This window comes from Pinus tabuliformis, chromosome X (genome assembly GCF_031772625.1).
Source record: "Pinus tabuliformis cultivar Carrire ecotype Pingquan chromosome X, CPIR1, whole genome shotgun sequence".
Taxonomy (NCBI): Eukaryota; Viridiplantae; Streptophyta; class Pinopsida; order Pinales; family Pinaceae; genus Pinus; species Pinus tabuliformis.
The window spans coordinates 464,048,447-464,068,118 of record NC_142308.1 but is presented as its reverse complement, the minus strand read 5'-3'; the positions used below and the strand labels follow the sequence as shown (position 1 = coordinate 464,068,118).

At 38.0% G+C, this 19,672-nt stretch overlaps 1 protein-coding gene and 1 pseudogene across 1 annotated transcript; both read right to left on the bottom strand.

Annotated features, from left to right (window-relative positions):
- Positions 1-3,733: 3,733 nt before the first annotated feature.
- Positions 3,734-12,702, bottom strand: LOC149140650 (endoglucanase 1-like; annotated as a pseudogene).
- A 995-nt stretch (positions 12,703-13,697) lies between these two features.
- LOC149140649 (pectin acetylesterase 7-like) lies at positions 13,698-16,153 on the bottom strand. Its single transcript, XM_089449356.1, has 3 exons — positions 15,831-16,153; positions 14,014-14,096; positions 13,698-13,871 (listed from the first exon to the last, which is right to left on the bottom strand). The coding sequence occupies exons 1-3, from the start codon at positions 15,961-15,963 to the stop codon at positions 13,713-13,715; spliced, it is 375 nt and encodes a 124-aa protein (XP_089305482.1). The 5' UTR covers positions 15,964-16,153; the 3' UTR covers positions 13,698-13,712.
- Between the last annotated feature and the right edge of the window lie 3,519 nt (positions 16,154-19,672).

Sequence of the window (19,672 nt, the reverse complement as noted above, 5' to 3'; positions counted from 1 at the left end):
GAACTAATTTTGGGGATGTGAACAAGAAAGAAGAAAAATAATCCCATAATGACAGACTTCCTAGAATCTCTTGTTATCACCTAAAAAATGTTCACCTAGCCATTTCAAACTAGCCGGATAGAAATACACCATGTAAGATTAATTTTACCCTAGTAAAATCGCTTTCACCATAGGAAATAATTTAGTAAATCTTTTTTATTAAATTATTTATGTTTAAAATAAAAAGTCCGATGAGAATAATTGAATAAATCATTATTTTTTTTAATTTTCTCTATAAATAATTATTAAATCATTATTTGATAATTGTTTCTTAACACATTTGACTAAATCACCTAGGAATAATTAAATAAATCATTATTTATTTATAATTCCTTAATTTTGTTTTTGTAATAATTTTTAAATCACTATTTAATAATTATTTTGAATTCACACTTTTCTTAATCCTTGAAAAGTGATTAATAAACTATTTTATTTGTTCATTACTTCAACCATTTTCTAAATAAATATATCTGACAATTTTAAATATCTTTTCCCTCTCCAAAAAATATAACAAAGTATTCCTAATGATTAAATCTTGATTTCGTCAATAATATCTTATTATTTTCCAATTTTTAATTTATCCCAATATTTTTTTATAAATAAGAGGGTTTTCCATTCATTCTTCACCATGATCACTATCATCGTCCCCACTAATGTCTTCTCACATTTGAGCTCCCACTTGAGTTCTACCTTGCTTTTGGGTTTTCTGCATTTTGAGAGAGAGAAATAGATCACTGAAGCACAAGGACATCAAAGGACCCATCCCACAGAAGGGGATTTGGAGATCCTTGTTATAAACCTCCTTCACCAGGTGTTTTCTAATAAAATATTATTTATTTAAAGTCTTCTTCAATTGGGTTATTGCATCATTTATTTCTTGTTGTTCTATGCTTTGGATTACATATGATATTTTCGCTGCAGGCTCTTTCTCTCTGATTTTTGCAAATATGAAGCGTAAAAAGTAATATTTTGTAATTAGGGTCATTTGTCACTGGTGACTTAAGTGAAGCATTTTTGGTACACCTTTCTGAAATCTTTACACTAACAAATGGTGACTCCACTCAGTCTTTAGCTTCATAGTCATCAACAAATGATGACTTCACTAGTGTAGTAATTCAAATCATTGGTGACTGTCATGAGCTTGGTTTACACCACCAAGCTAATACTTGAAACACTACACCTTAATAATTCAACATGCATAGATTAACCCCACTTGGGCATGAGGGCCAAACAATCTATGTAGTTATATGTAGGATCGGTGGGATAGGCTTCCAATAATACCCATCGATCGCTTACATTAAGACATAAAATTTGACATATTAGCTACATTGAAATCCTTTACCATCCTATGGTCCAAATCCAGAGTGCGTCAGAAACCTGATTCAGAGGGGGTTAGTCTAGGTTATCGTGTGATCGATTCTCCTTGGGGATACCCAACCCGTGGCAAGGAATCCCATGCAGTGGTTGATCACCAAGAAGCTAAAGATGTGACCATCCCTGTGGGATGAAGGTAACCGTACTGACCAATCATAGGAAATGGATTGGTTGTGGGCAACAGTTAGTTCTCTACCTCACCTTTATCTAGATAACTCTTCTTGCTGGGACCAAGTTCCGTCAACTATGAAGTCTTTTGGAAGGTCATCTGAAACAATAGATTTAGAACTTGGTTGAGGATTTAGATCACCTATAGGCTAGAGGTTATTTTTCTTTGATAGGATCCATTTTCTTGAATTAGAGTAACATATTAATATAGTTAGTTTACACTTGGCACCATTGCACTAGGTGTTTGCTTGTTGTTTGTTGATATTCTTCTCCTATCATCCATTTTAGTCTATTGAGTTATCTTTGTCTTGACATCATTGATCCCCTTAGGAATTTTTCATGGAGACTTCGTGGCATTTGCCCCCAATTTCCTTTAGGACATCTTACTCCTCCCCGTCGAGTTAGAGTTCATTCTCCTAGTCCTCCATTGAGTCCTCATTCTGACACTAGTTCTTCCTATTCTTCGAGTTCTTCTGATTCTTCCAATGTGGGTGTGGAAAACCAAAGTGGTAACCAAGGTAACCCCAGAAGCGGAACCTCTACCTGTAAGGTTTTTAATCATCAATTTCTTCCCTTTATGGTTGGTTTGAGCCTCCTTGATTTTAGCCAGCTCAATAACGATCCTCTTCTCCATGACCCTAGTTGGCCTCCTATGCCTACCAAACTTCCTTCTAACATCCCCAATTTCGAAGGAAATCTTGAAGAAGATCCCACAAATCATGTTCGATATTTTCATATGTGTTGTTCATCTAATTCCATCACTAAAGACGACATTCGTCTTCATCTATTCCAATTCACCTTTACAAGAGATGCTCCAAAGTGGTATGCGGACCAACTGCATGCCACCCATTCCACCTTTGCAGCTCTAGCCAAATATTTTTTGTCATACTTCTAGTTACCCCTATGATATCACACTGGTAATGAACTCATGACCCCTTTCCATCAATCTTCTGCCACATGCCTATCTAACCATGAATGGCGTAGAAGGAGGAGCATATGTAGGGCTCCTGAATTTGGAGATCATGTTTATATGGATTGGTTCTATAGATCACTTTTGGCCCACATATGTAAAGATGTTGCCTCCCACTTTCCCGAGTTTGAGGAAGAAGTGCTCAAGTAGCTTTGAAATGTGATTTGATCTATGCACAATAATGATATGTTTATATTGTCCCTCCAGGTCTGCCTTGGCGTGGTGCTACTAATGCATTGCGGGAATCCCATTCTTGGATCTATGTCACACCTTCAACCTCCACCATATCCTTAGCCTCATATGAGTGATAGTCAACCCAACAAGGACCAGTTCCACTTACACCTATCCCCTTCCTACTCCTTCCCATGGAAACCCTTACCGAGGTTCAAGCATGCCATATGCATATCCCCATCCGCATGAGTCCATGCGAGGGCCGGTTGTAGCTTCACCTAGTTATCCCGGTTATCCCAATGTTGTCACCAATTCCTTCTATCCTTATGCACTCCATGAACTCCAGCCTCTCAGAACCAGTACCCCAACCTCCCATGCCACAAAAACAACCACCTCTTCAAGGTCAATTGTATGCTAAGCCCAATGAAACCCATCCCCCAACCCAAAGCAAAAGAATAAGGGGAAGGGTAATTAACATTGCAAGAAGTAGAAATAACATCCCAAGAAGTTCAAGTTGATTTTATCAAATTTTCACTCTATTATATCCAATGGCTTTGTAGTGAGTGTAATGGCAGTGATGATCCTTCATATGAAGGCAATTTTTTTTTTATCTAAATGATGATGTATGTATATTTAGAAACCCTTTATAAATTCGAAGTTGCTGTAATTACGTGAGTCCTGTTTTGAAATGTACATAGCAAAGGAATTGAAAGAAATAGTGAAATCTCCACCATTTGGATATAATTAAACGTAAGTTCGTAGAAACTTTGCAAATATGACTCCAAATATAAGTGTGAGATGGAATTGAAAGAAATACTGAAATCTCCACCATGTGTATATAATTAAACGTAAGTTCATAGAAACTTTGCAAATATGACTGCAAATATAAGTGTGAGATTACATGAAAGTGACGGGCTGTAAATGGATCCACCGACTTGTAGGTCAAACCATTCTTTACTACAACTAATAGGTGAAGGTAAAGATGGAGATCACCTTCATCCTGCCAGAAGAAAGCAAAGAAAAAACAGATGCAAAGAGCGCAAAATTTTATATGTGCAGAAGCACATAGAGAAATTACGACCTTATAGGAGGATATTGTTACTGAGCAATGGAACAATATGGCAATATGACGGGAGTATAAAATTCTGTAGCTACTAAAACGAAGATCCGAACTGTGCCAAATAGGCGAGGCAACCGACGAATGGAGCATTGATATAAGTGGTGGGTTCAGAGTGCGCATAGTCGTTGCGCTCGTCGGAAAAGCGGTCATTGTTGTCGGGTCCTCCAACTACAGCACCAACAAGAATGTTTGGGTTGGGACCGTTGCTATACAACGACTAGAAGCCATCGTTGCAGGAAATCTTTTGGGGATGGTTGTATATGGAAGACAACGACGAACCCCTGTGATGTATACGTTCTGGAAACTTGGCGCCGTAGCCCACCATGTATGACATTCCCAGAGGGTTGTCTCCCAGTATATAGTCCACCTGTAGAGAAATATAATTTAGAAGATAACGATCACGAGTACGCCTAAAAGCACTGTCTACGCCCCAAAGGCATAAAAAAGCAGTAGTCAGTTTTTGTACCTGTCTTTTCGCAAGAGTACGTATCCGGGTTGGAGTAGCTATGATGTTCCCGCATCTCACCACTTGGTTGGAAATGCTTAAGTATTTTGCATAAGTAAAAAGAAGGAAAGTTGTGGACGTCACATATTGCAAATTACTATCACTCATGTCGAAGAGCAGCCCCCCTGCAACATCTCAAATCAAATAAGTAAGCCTAGACTTTAATCATCGGCCAAACAAAACAAATATAGTACGCTCAACCCCGGCTAGGTAAAACTATAAAATTTATAAAGTCGGTATTGTGGATTCTCATGAAGATTAACCTGGTGTGTACTGCGCCTGAGAGGATGGTGTTCCGGGCAAGAGAGAGAAAATGAAGTTGTCAGCATGGCCCTTGTATTCCTCAAAAGACTTGGAATTTTCTGACAGAACTTCCTGCACACCGAAGGCAACATTTGGGGTGAACAACAAAATTGTTGAAACAGATATAATGATGCGTGCTTAATCCAATATAGTTAGGAGCATGACTGTAGTTTGGTGCATAATTTAACCTTAGCCAAAAGAACTCTGGTTCCTGCATGCTTTTTGTCCCAGCTCAATAAATTGACGTTGTCGTCCGCGCCGAAAGTTTGGCCATTTGATTGGATGTAGGTGAGATATGATGCACTGCCTGACGCTTTTTGCAACCATGCTGCTCCCCACGGTGATTTGCCCTGCAAGCAAAAGATTACGATGTCGTGAGGATCATATTATTATTCTCTATTACTTCATATATATTGTCGATAGATAGAGGGAGCACTCACATGATATCCCGAGTAAGAGCAATAGAATGGGCACACTTCGGACTAGAGGGAGTCACTGTAAGCGCCTCTGTGTTTATCCGCGAAATCAAATACCTTGTCTCAACAAACAACAAAGACGGTGAGGTGAATGAAAAGATGAGAATTTGAGCTCTTTCAATCGTTGTTATTATACTTGCATTGCAGTTTGAAGGAGAAGCTGAGAATAAGTACAGTCCGTTGTGTTGAATACCAATGACGCAGCTGCAAGAGCTGCAGCCGTTTCTGCGGCAACGTCAGAGCCTGGATGTTCAGCATCTATTTTATAGACATTGCGGGGTGTGTCCATGTCTTCGGGCCTCTCCCAGCACTTGTGATCCATATTCGGATCAGCGACCTGTACTTGCACCATTCATCAAGTATCAATATGTGTATATCCATTATTCCATATTACATTCTGCAGTGTCAGTCAATATCTACCTGATTCCATAGTACCTGCTACAGTGTCTGTCAATATATTCCATAGTACATGCTACATGACTCCTCTCTTTGTACCGTAAAAAGAATATATGCATTACCTTGTTGGGGATTTTTCTGATAAAATCCCAAAAACAAAGAAAATAAACTCCACAGAGGCAATGCTCTGTTTCACCTCCATAGGATCTTTTTGCACAGGGAAGCTTAATTTTTTTTTACTGAGGAACTGAGTATTTCACCACCATAAAATGATTGATATTCATTTAAAATAAAAATGCCTAAAACAACATATTTCTTCCTCTTTTACTGAGAGGGATTTACCACAAAAAAAAAACTCTGCCTCTTTTACAAAATGATTTTTACACTGCTGTGTAAAATCTTCATTCACTGTTGTAAAACAAATTTTTTACATACACAGTAAAAATTTCATTACATTCACTTATATAAAAAAAACTCACACCATGCCTCTTTACTTCATACACTGGTCACAATAAAACCTTTCTGAAAACTTATGCGCTCCTCCCTCTATCTTTATGCACTGCTGTGCCATATTCGCCTTCACATTATACAATACTTGTCTCCATTTTTTTCATTCACGTATTGCACTGCTGTGCAAACGTCAAGTCTCATTACAAAAAGTCAACCAACAAAAATAATATACGAGCTCCCTTTTTTTGAATATTACATTGCGTAAAAAAAAACAAACTTACCATGCCTTTCTTTAAATGCACCATACCTTCGACATAAAAAAAACTTACGTGCTGTATATAAAAACTTCAATATTCACCTACTTTCATTAAATGTCTTCATTGAAAAAAGTCTGCAGTCAACCAAGCTTTTATTTTACTCCACGCAACATTTACTGCAGGCTCGTATGCATCTTCGGACAATCGACGGTGGAGAGCGATGGAAACAATCGAACGGTGGAGGAGAATATCGGGAGGCCTCACTTGACTGAACGATAGCACCCGAGAATGTCAGACTTGCTTATGTATGGGGAGAGCCACGCGTCTGCACCATATTGTATCGGGCTCAAATATACGGAAACCACTTTCATGCAAAAGCGGTCCGATATGCATAAAGGTGGTTTGTGGTTTCGTTCTGGCGGTTTTGGGCGTTGTACGTCTGCCCAGTTGAAATTAGATTTCAACACTCCCCTTTAATTTCAACTGCTGGGCATTCGGTCATACCGAGACACTTCCTCAAAAATTCAAAGCTTTTCTGATCCAAAGGCTTTGTCAAAATGTCTGCAACCTGTTCTTGAGTCCTGCAATGTTCTAGGACAATTTCTCCATTGTTCACCAATTCTCTGATGTAGTGAAACCTTGTATCAATGTGTTTCGTTCTCTTATGAAACACTGAATTCTTTGACAATGCAATAGCTGAGCTGTTGTCACAAAAAATCACTGTCGCTTTTGCCTGCTCTTGGCCTAAGCTCCTCAACATTCTTCTCATCCAAACTGCTTGACATGCTGCTGCTGTAGCTGCCACATATTCAGCCTCTGCTGTAGACAATGCTACAATGGACTGCTTCTTAGAAGCCCATGAAATGGCTCCTGAACCCATATGAAAAACATAACCAGAAGTGTTTTTCCGATCATCTACACTTCCAGCCCAATCACTATCAGTGTATCCAACCAAATCTGAATTTTCTGAGACATTATATAAAATTCCAAACCTTTTGGTACCTTTGACATACCTCAAAATTCTTTTTGCTGCCTGCCAATGTGCCTCCTTTGGCCTCTCCATGAATCTGGAAATTAAACTAACAGCAAACATAATGTCAGGCCTAGTAGCTGTTAAATACATAAGGCTGCCAACAATACTCTTGTACAAACTAGGATCAAAATCCTTGCTGCTGTCCTCTCTGTTGAGTTTTAATCCCATTACTGTGGGAGTGAATGCTGCTTTGCATTATTGCATGTTAAATCTGCTCAATACTTGATTTACATATCTTGCTTGTGAGATAAAAATTCCTTTTTCATTTTGATCTACTTCTATGCCTAAGAAGTATCTCAAGAAACCCATGTCAGTCATTTCAAATTCCTCTTTCATGACTGATTTAAAATTCTCAATGAGCAGATCATCATTACCTATGAAAATAACATCATCAACATATAAAACAACAATTAAAATTTTACCATCCTTTTCTTTGATGTAGACGGTGGGTTCTCCTTCACACTTGTCAAATTCATTATCCAATAGATAGGAATCTATCCTGCTGTACCATGCTCTTGGCGCTTGCTTCAGCCCATAAAGAGCTTTCTTCAATTTGCACACTTTGTGCTCTTCACCTTTCTTCTCATAGCCTAGAGGCTGTTCAATGTAAACCTCTTCCTTTAACACTCCGTTTAGGAATGCTGACTTCACGTCCATTTGGTAGACTTTCCATTTGTTTTGAGCTGCTATGGACAACACTGCTCTCACGGTTTCCATTCTTGCAACCAGGGCGAAAGTCTCCTCATAATCTCTCCCATACTGCTGCTTGTACCCTTTGACAACCAGCCTTGCCTTGTGCCTTTCTATCTTACCTTCAACATTGCTTTTGGTCTTGTAAACCCATTTCACTCCAATGACTTCTTTGCCTTTTGGTAGCTCAACCAAATCCCATGTTTTGTTTCTCTCTATGGCATTCATCTCCTCATCCATAGCTTCTACCCATTTCTTATCTTTAATTGCATCTTCGAAATGAATAGGATCATCAACATGACAATACAAGGCAAATAAGGAATTCATTCCTTCATCATAAATATCACTTAGATTTCTAAATTTCTTACCTCTTTCATTTGGTGTGCAAGTGCTTGAAGACGCACTTGAATTTCCTCCTTGTGGTGTGCTTGGAGAAGCACTCTCATTTATCCTCAATGGTGTCCCTTGTTGTCCTTGTGTTGGCGCTGCTGTTTGGGGATGCATTTCAGCCACTTCCTCATCATCTTCATCATGAGACAAACAGTTCTTGACATTCACTGTTTTCTCTATGCTTCCATCCCAAGCTTCCTCTTCAATGAATTGAACATCTCTGCTGACAAAAAACTTCTTGGTGCATGGGATATACAACCTGTAGGCTTTGGATTCCTCACTGTATCCAATGAAAAGATATTTCTCCCCTTTGCTGTCCAACTTCCTCCTTAGCTGATTTGGTATGTGTGCATAGGCCACACATCCAAAAACTCTCATGTGGGTGACTCCTTGCTTTCTCCCACTCCATGATTCTTCCGGCACTTTGTTCAAAATGTAAACTGCACAATTTACAGCTTCAGCCCAATAATCATTTGGCAAATGCTTTGCCTTCAACATGCTCCTCGCCATATCCATGATGGTCCTGTTCTTCCTTTCAACAACTCCATTTTGCTGTGGGGTGTACCTTGCTGTAAACTGTTTATGAATTCCATTTTCTCTACAAAACCTTAGGAATTCCTTGGAGATATACTCACCTCCTCTATCAGTTCTCAAAACTTTAATATGCAGCCCGCTTTGGTTTTCCACAAGTGCCTTGAAATTTCGGAATTTCTCAAACACTTCACTTTTGTTTTTAAGGAAATATACCCAAGTTTTTCTTGTAAAGTCATCAATGAATGTTAGGAAATATTGGCTGCCTGCTAATGATGGAGCTTGCATTGGTCCACATAAATCTGAGTGGATGATCTCTAAGGGTGCCTTTGCCCTTATGCTCTTCCCTGATGGAAAACTTTCTCTGTGTTGTTTTCCCAAAATGCAACCTTCACATAGGCTGTCCGGTTTCTCTATCAATGGTAATCCTCTTACCATTCCTTTTCTGCTTAACAAGTTTAGACCTCCAAAATTGAGATGTCCAAATCTCAAGTGCCACAACCAATTTTCATCCTTTGGCACGCTTTGGAAAGCCTCTTGGGTGACTGCAGCAATTTCATTTTTGTTTTTCAAATCTACCCTGATCCTGAGAGGGAACATCCTGTTCCTTGTCATTTTTACTTCAGCAATGCATCTTTTGCTGGGTGCTATATCCATGATGGTGCATACATCATTTTTAAAGAAAACATTGTACCCCTTATGGACAAGCTGTCCAATACTCAAGAGATTACATCTCATTCCAGGGACATAGTAGACATCTGCTATGGTTTTCCTTTCTCCTTGCTTTGTAAATATTTTTACCTCTCATTTTCCCATGACAGAAATTTTGCTATCAGTTCCTAGTGTGACTTCTGATTTCACATTTTTATCTAGGGCAGAAAAGAAGGCTATGTTTCCTGTCATATGGTTGCTGCAACCTGAGTCTAAAAACCATATGTCCTCACTGTTTGTTTCAACCATGTTACAAGCTAACAACACATTATTTTGGCTGATGTTTTCTCTAGTAACATTTGCATTTTGTCTATTATTTATATCATGCTCCTTCTTCCTACATTCACTGGCATAGTGCCCATATTTTTTACAATAATAGCATTGGACATTAGATTTTTCATACCTTTGTCCTTGAGCATGATGTTGTCCTCTTTGTTGGCTGCTGCCTTGGCCTTGGTTCTGATTTGGATTGCTGCCTCTTCCTTGAGCATTTGCTGGGCTGTTCCTTCCACCTCTGTTTTGACTTCTACCTCTTCCTCTCTTGTTTCCTCTGCCTTGACCTCTTCCTCTTCCAAAGGACATCTGGGTCTTGAAGGCTTGCTCTAGAGATGAGTTTTCATTTCTACTCAATCTCTGCTCATGTGTTATCAGTGATGCATGAAGCTCATCAACTGAAAAGTTTGAGAGATCTTTTGTCTCTTCAATGGTGGTGACAATTGCATCAAACTTTGAGGGTAAGACCCTCAATATTTTCTCCACAATCCTCCTTTCTTCAATGGTTTCTCCATGAGTCCTCATCTGTGTGACCAAACCAATCACATGTGTGAAGAATGAGTCAATATTATCTGACTCCTTCATGCTCAGATTCTCAAAATCTTTTCTCAGCAATTGTAGTTTTGCTGTCTTCACTCTCTCCATGCCTTGATAGGCTGTCTTGAGGGTTTGCCATGCTTCATTTGCTGTCTTAGCTGCTGCTAACCTTGGAAACACACTCTGGTCTACTGCTAGATACAACAACATACGGGCTTTTGAATCCTTCTTCCTATTGCTCTTCAGGAGATCTCTCTCTCCCTGAGTTAATGCATTGAACTCATCTTCATCTGCTGGTTCTTCAAAACCATCTTCAACTATTTCCCATAAATCTTGAGAGGAAAACAGGGCTCTCATAGTTATTGACCAGTAGTCATAGTTCTTCCCATTAAACTGTGAGAGCCGGGTATTAAACATACCCATACCAGTGCTTGTGCTGGCCATTCCTTGCATTCTTAGTTATGCTTCAATTTCTTGACTGTGTATTTTAAAACACTGACTGCTTCACAGTAACAAAAAGAAAACTTTGAGAAATACCTGAGTATTTTCTTGTCTGAGCCTTCACTTTGCTGGAGAAGATCTACTGCTGCAACAAAAGACTCCTCCTTTCAGCTTCTTTGTCACCTTCAAAGAGCCCAAGCCTGCTCTGATACCACTGTTGGGGATTTTTCTGATAAAATCCCAGAAACAAAGAAAATAAACTCCACAGAGGCAATGCTCTGTTTCACCTCCACAGGATCTTTTTGCACAGGGAAGCTTAAAAGAAATTTACTGAGGAACAGAGTATTTCACCACCATAAAATGATTGATATTCATTTAAAATAAAAATGCCTGAAACAACATATTTCTTCCTCTTTTACTGAGAGGGATTTACTACAAAAAAAACTCTGCCTCTTTTACAAAATGATTTTTACACTGCTGTGTAAAATCTTCATTCACTGCTGTAAAACAAATTTTTTACATACACAGTAAAAATTTCATTACATTCACTTATATAAAAAAAACTCACACCATGCCTCTTTACTTCATACACTGGTCACAATAAAACCTTTCTGAAAACTTATGCGCCCCTCCCTCTGTCTTTATGCACTGCTGTGCCATATTCGCCTTCGCATTATACAATACTTGTCTCCATTTTTTTCATTCACGTATTGCACTACTGTGCAAACCTCAAGTCTCATTACAAAAAGTCAACCAACAAAAATAATATACGAGCTCCCTTTTTTTGAATATTACATTGCGTAAAAAAAAACAAACTTACCATGCCTTTCTTTAAATGCACCATACCTTCGACATAAAAAAAACTTACGTGCTGTATATAAAAACTTCAATATTCACCTACTTTCATTAAATGTCTTCATTGAAAAAAGTCTGCAGTCAACCAAGCTTTTATTTTACTCCACACAACATTTACTGCAGGCTCGTATGCATCTTCGGACAATCGACGGTGGAGAGCGATGGAAACAATCGAACGGTGGAGGAGAATATCGAGAAGCCTCACTTGACTGAACGATAGCACCCGAGAATGTCAGACTTGCTTACGTATGGGGAGAGCCACGCGTCTGCACCATATTGTATCGGGCTCAAATATATGGAAACCACTTTCACGCAAAAGCGGTCCGATATGCATAAAGGTGGTTTGTGGTTTCGTTCTGGCTGTTTTGGGCGTTGTACGTCTGCCCAGTTGAAATTAGATTTCAACATACCTACACGTAAAGAACACCGGGATGTGCAGCGACTTTAAGTAGGTAATCTGCGGCCCAACGGATGGCAATTTTTGCATGGTCGAGGTCATCTCCCATGTACTCTCCGAATTCCAAAACGCTCCATGACAGCATGGTAGTCGTGAAAGCCATTGGCAAACCGAACTTCACATTGTCTCCTGCGTCGTAATATCCTCCCATCAAATCCACCTGCAATGCAATTTAATATGAAATCAAATGTGAAACGAGGAAACCATCAATACAGCTCATCCAGATGCCAATATTGAATCCAGATTAGAAAACTGTTTAATGCGTGCAGGTGAAGGGATGACTGAATATACGTTTACCGCAGATCCATCCGAACGGGCGGAATCTCCTCGCCATCTCATCCGCTGGTTGGGAGGAAGCTTGCCAGATCTCTGACCTTCGAAGAAAAGAATGGATTTGGTGAGAGCATCTTTATAGTTCTGAGACATAGAGGATGCACGTCCCCCATAATATGTATAATGTGCGGCGGCTTCTACTGGTGTCGCCATTGCCATCCATAGTAAACCTAAAATGAATGCTAGCAAAGAAGATGCGCAAGCTTCACTCGCCAGCTCCATTTCTCAAGTAACTACAACAGCCACAATGTCAAATGGGTTGCTCCTTTGCTACACATCGGCAGTTATGTAGCGGGAAGGAGGAGAAAGATGAATTTATAGAAATTTGAATCAATAAAGTTCAAGGATTGACGATAAAGTCACTCCGCATATCAAGGAGAAGCGGGAATGTAAATAGGGCCACCCAGGGGTTAAATTTGACGTGTGACCCTACCCGTCAAGGAATTTTTTTATGACGTTTTTATTTTTAAATTGCCCATCATATGACTTTTAAAATTTATTTGTACAAGTTTCCATAATTGTTTTTGTATATCAACACAATCAATATATGCATATGGAATTGCTACAAATCTTAATTCATGCTTGTAAACAAGCCCTTCCTTATCACAAATTTTTAAAAAACCAAATTTAGAGGCATCTATAAATTTAGATAAATAACATGTGCGTATACGGGTATACGGGGGTAATCGGTACATGATTCTACTGCTTTCTACTCAAGGTTATAATCTTTAAAAATCACTATATATTATCATAAGAATATACCAGTCGAAGGTTGTGGATTAGTCCTGGAAGTTTTGGGAAGACAATTATATTGGATAAATTATCCAACATCATGTACATGTCATATTATCAAAATGAAGTGGACAGAATGAAAAGATAAATTCATTGTTTCTGAGTTTACTTTACCAATCACAGCCAACGGCTAAGTGAATAACAATCAAAGGCTCTGGATCAGTGCTGAAAGTTTTGGGCCGATAATTATACGGGATAGGTTATCAAACATCATATACATATCATATTATCCAAATGAGGTGAATAGAATACAAAAGATAATTTCTTGGTTTCTGAATTTACTTTACAGGTCACAGCCAATCGGCCTGAAGAACTTACTGTAGAAAATATCACTCCTTGAGATATAGGAAACAGCCATTCAATAATAATTGATAATGAGGAAGTGTTTCAATAGATAACTCTTCTTTGCATTGATAAAGGGTTTCTAATAAGAATTTGAGTTAAAAACACAGGAATGAAGAATAAATACCTGGATTTTTTGCTTTGCTGTTACCTAAGAGGCCCGAGAACTGTACTTGTTTACTCATGTATTTAGATGAACCCAGGCGAGTTTTCGTCCGTGCAGAACATGTTGTAATGTTGTTGCACCATGATCCCCCCTGAATCCAAATAAAACATCATGCTCATATAATGTTACCTCCTTTTTTTCCCTTTCGAATAAAGCAAAATTACTGGCTATAAATAAACAGAAACATGATCAAATGCAGGGCATGCATATTAGTCACTGATGTAAAATCTTGCCTCAAAGTGAACAAGCCAGTTATTTACTCCAGATCCAAATCCCTTGCTCAAATGGTAGCCTGGTGGGCTTCCATCTAAACAAACTGCATGAAAAATATGGAACTTGAATAAGTTTATATATCTCATTTATAAGAAGATGCTCAGAAATTATGTAAAAAAAAACAGTTACAAACTTACAAGCTAAACCCATTTCTTTTACGATTCCATTGATTCACAATCACTGCGACATTCACAGATTAAAAATGTAGACACTAGTTCTATCACTCCCTAACTCAAATACACAAAAATTTTGAACATTGCAACAACAAAAGGAAAATTAAGGACATGCAAGTGCCTAGGAAAAGAAAATCTAATCTCATTTGCTCTTTTGTCTGAACTTTGAGGGGATTAAACTACAAATGTTTGGGTATAAGAAATTCAAACTAAGTTATAAATGAAGAATATAGTTTAGTAGAGTGAGGCGTGTCTGCTTGACGATGGATAATTGTAAGATGCAAGAATCCTGCCATATTGTGAAGAGATAGTGGTTACTGTGAGCCCTACTCTATATACTATCGAGTAATTGCTAATGAAAAAAGTGTACTGTCCCATGAAGAATGCATATAAAATCAATTTGCACATTAACAGCTCTGGACTAACCTATACCTTAAGGCTTGCATGAACTTGTATGAGTGCTTAACCTGTCAAGAGGGGGCACTTCATGGCAACGAGGTTAGTTCATGGCAAAGATAAGGGATGTGAGAGTACGCTCAAGCAAACGAAGGTCAAAATCATAGGGCTAATAGACTCGAGAATGCTTTAAGAAAAACATACTGGTTCCTTGCTTCTGTCAGATAAACAAAACATCGAATCGACCGGGAACTATCACTATGTAAACACTTATACAATTCAGAAACTATCAGTATGCAAACACTTGAAAAATCCTGATTAGAAGCTCAGTCTCTTCATATGATGTTTGGGGATTTGCTATCAAACGCAAAGCTTATCCACTAAAATGCAAAACAGAGTGCCTTTAAAAGGTTTCAACAACTCTTAACTTAACTGGAAAGAATAAGCAAAAACTCACATATATGATTACAGACAATGAGGGCATCAAGTAGTGAAGAATGAGATTAAACGATGTCTGATATCATCAGCTCCAATATGTCGATTCCTTTGAGGCCTAGTCTCATGATCATATAAGTGTCAGGGCAGGTACAGACATACAACATTGGCCATCAATGGCCTCCACAGATGCCTAAAGTCCACTACAATGTACTGCTGCTCAACTATATACAATGTTAGCCAAAGGAAGCAAACCTTTTAGGCTGTTTCTGATTTCTTTTACACTTGTTCATGCTGTTTGAATTAGAGAGTAGAGTCTGTCATTTCTTCAGATACACAACCACGGATTAAGAAGTTTTTGTTATAACTTTTTTGGATCTTTTTGAAGAAGGTGAGTGGAGATCGCAACTGTACAGATCATAATGATTGAAATTCATCTGTAACCGCTAGGAACTTTCAATGCCACATTAAAATTGTAGGTACTTATGCCACCATAAAATTGTCTGTACTCAATAGCATGAAGTTACTTTTGAACACTGAACTTTGCCAACCAGAATCAAAATTAGACTATTGCAGAGCCCTTTTTATGATGCTTGAACCCAAAAAAAATTGACACTTTCAATTTCAAAATGTGTGCCTCTTACAAAAATTTTCTAAGCTCGGAAATTTACTGAACCACTTTTCATGAAACCAAAACAAACACTGGCAGTGAAACAGGGGCTTAAATTTAAAATAAAAATATATACCCATAAACAAGAGAAAATGGTACTTACCAGCTCCTTTGGCCACGGCATCTTCCACCAAAGTCAGATCCACCAAAAATGCATTCGTTGACACAACCATCAGAACCAGTACTCCCATAGCAAACCAACAGTCGGCGAAATCTGACATGTTTTTGTCCACCATTTTGCCAATCTAAACAGAACCCAAGTTAGGACCAACAACAATCGTAGCCAAGCCCAGTTGGCATAAAGCCAAGAGGATACTTCTGGACGAAACCCAAATGGGAAAAATCCCCAAAGAAGCAGCAGTTATGACACCAAATCTATCACAGAGCGAAACTAGCAACTTAAAGCGCGAAACCGAATTCAGAACATGAATCACTTTAAGTTTTAACTTACGGGTGCCAGGTGGATTGGTTAAATATATATATATATATATATATATATATATAAATTTATAAAAAAAAAAATTTAAAACTTTTAATTTTTAAACCTGCCCGTCATATTGACGTTTTTAAAAATTAATGGCATGTTGCACATGACGTGGAGATTTGAAATTAAAACGTATTTTACGGATAAAAAGGCTAAATACGGGTATACGGGCGTCAAATTTAACCCCTGGGGCCACCCATTGACAAACAATTCCACCGTACGGTCTTTTTCTTTCGAAACGGCGGCGCGGGAACGTGAAAACAAAGAGTGTACGGTACACCACACTCGCGGAAAAAGCCGTAGCTGAGGAAATATAACCGTTTGGGACAATTGCACTAAGGCGAAGAACGTAGATTGTTCTTTGTTCTTTGGGAGCGGTCAAAGGAATTGAAGGTCAGATGATAAGCAGTAATTACGAAATTATAGCGTGAAAGTGGGAGACACCAATGACGTTTGTATCGCCCGTGCACATGGCTATATTGTTTCTTTGTCAAGCTCATGTTGTGATTTCTATACATAGCTAAATATCAGCTATATGCGGAGTAGGACGGCGCCATGCTTGTCTGGCGCACACATGAAACATGATGGATGCGGTGACGCACAAAGGATGAAAAATGAATTGAAGGCCAGATGATAAGCACCGGTTTAAAGGACACTTGAGCAGTAATTTAGGAAATTATAGCGTGAGAGTGGGAGACAGTAATGAAGATAATCAGAGAATTTTAGGGCAAAAGAAAGGATGGAGACATAAAAAAAAAAACTGAGACGTTCGTAGTTTGTATCGCCCCTGCATATGGCTATCAATTATATGCCAAGTAGGACTGCACCATGCTTGTCTTGTCTTTAGAGCTGGAATGGCGCACACAGATTTCCATACATGACAGGATCGTGATAGGTTCAAAGCATTTTCGCAAATCCAAAAGCAAAGATTTAATCAAACTTAATGAGAGGATATTGTAAAAACTTCGCAATAGATAGATTGTAAAAATTAATGCAAAAATAGTTGGTTCATTATTTGAAATTATTGTTGAAATAGCATTATAGATGTATCTTTACCTTTTTAAAGATCAACTGATCCGTTAAAGAGCAGTTTGGAATGACGGAATACTTATTTAATTAATAATGTTAATTTGAACCAAATAGATTAGTTGTTAGATATTTTTTTTTTTTTTGGGATTCAACTGCTTTAAGTAAGTCATCTATCTATGACCATTTCCATGAGAGATAGTCATAAGTGACTAATTTCTCATGATTTTTGAATAATCCACTTAGCACTCATTTGCATCGAGTGATGCTCACAGGGTGAAGAAGTGGGATTGAAACTAGTGAAATAAATCACATACCGTCAATCATCACTTTTGGGGCTTGCATTTCTCATCATTTTTCCAGTTAGCACTCATTTGCATCCGGTGATGCTCACATGGTGAGAAGTGGGATTGAAACTAGTGAAATAAATCACATAGGTCAATCATCACATGGTGAAGAAGTGGGATTGAAACTAGTGAAATAAATCACATAGGTCAATCATCACTTCTGGGGCTTGCACCCAATAACCAGGACTTCCCGGGAGGTCACCCATCCCAGATCCCCTCTGGCTCAAGCGCACTTAACTGTGGAGTTTTCCCCACAATCAAGCCCACTTAGCTTGCTACCCCATTTGCAAAACCTTAGCAAGTATTGTGCCTCATGGACGATTCAAGTAGAGTTCCCTTCACTCTTTTTGAATTAAAACACTTATATGGTCAACATTTAAAAGAAAAGAAACTAAAATATAATTAAATTATGATTTATTTTAAACTATAATATTTAATATATATGTATATTTTAAGATTTTTCACCATAAAGATTTTCCTCCATTTTATTATAGAATTTTTAAATAGACTTTGTTATAATACTATGGATAGATATTACTATAGATCAATATTATGGTTTACTAATATCATATATCCAAAAAATCATAACCCATATTTATATGATGTTTTTTTTAATTAATTTATTTAACTAAAGGAGAAGACATAACACAAATAATTTTAAAATATCTCAAATTTTATTTATGACTACTACTAAGAATGTTTTAAAATACATTTTGAAGATTAAATTTCTACCATCCACCTAATAATTATTGATAATTAAACTAAAATTATAAAATCCATATTTCAAAATATAAACACCCATCCACTTAATTATTACACCAAGCTCTATTCTTATTATATAAAAATTATTTATTTGTCAACCCCAATACAACAATTAAAAATATTTATCTATTTTTAATCCCCTTGTAATCAATAAATGATTTTTCTATTAGACTTGTTATATATATATATATAATCATGGACATTCACCCCCACTTTCTCATGTACATTGTTAACTTATAAATATGCTATGCTACAATACTATGCGTCAAATTGATTGAGTTAGAATGGGTGGGTGTCTGAGGAGAAAAGAGGAGGAATGAGAAAGAGTGATTGAGAGAGATTCAGAAGAGGGTTCAGAAGCGAGAGAGGGTGGAGATGGGGTTAGAGGTGGGTTAAAGAGAGAGAGAGAGAGAGTTGTGCGAGATATAGGGAGGAAGGTAGAGAAAGAGCTCGATGGGGGATATTGTGGAGGAGGTATTAAATAAGGGATGGAGGGAGGGATAGAGATAAAGGGAGTGGAGAGAGTGAGTGATTTAGTTGTTGTGGGGGTGGGAGAGAGAACGAGAGAGAGAGAGAGGAAGAGTGAGAGTTAAATAGGTGACAAGGTGGGATGCGAAAACAATGACAGAGGGATAGGGAGTGAGGGAGAGTAGAGAGTAGGATAGAGGGAGGGAGACAGAGATACAATTAGAAGGAAGAAATAATGGGTGAGGGAGACAGGGTGTAGGGGAGAAACAAAGGGATGAAAGGATATATATATATATATATATATATATATATATATATAGAGAGAGAGAGAGAGAGAGAGAGAGAGAGAGAGAGAGGGATGGAGAGAGATAAGGGGGGGAGAGAGACAAGGTTAAAAGAGGGTCATTATGAAGTAGGGATTGAAGGAGCAAAGGGGGTACAGAGAAAGAGAGGAAGGGAAATAGACAAGAAGGTGGTAGAGAAGGAGGGAGGTATAGAAGGAGAGAGGGTGAGTGATGGATACAAAGCTTGAGTAGGGAGAGAGGGGGAGATAGAGGGAGGAAGATAGAGATGTTGAATTTTATAGCTATGATCGATCTTCATAATTTATATTTTTATGCCTTGAAATGTATAATGTAATTGTAAGACTATTCTTCATGTCATTTTATTGATTAGCCCTTGAAACAATTATTATAAGATATGTTCCTCATGTCAAATTCAAAAGATAAAATTTTGTAATTTGAATTTTGAATTTTTTGTTCCAAACTAGTCAAGTTGGCCCTCCATGAAGTCATGTCAGAACTAGTGAAGAGACACACCCATTTAGATAGGCAGATCACTATATAAAGATAATTTTAC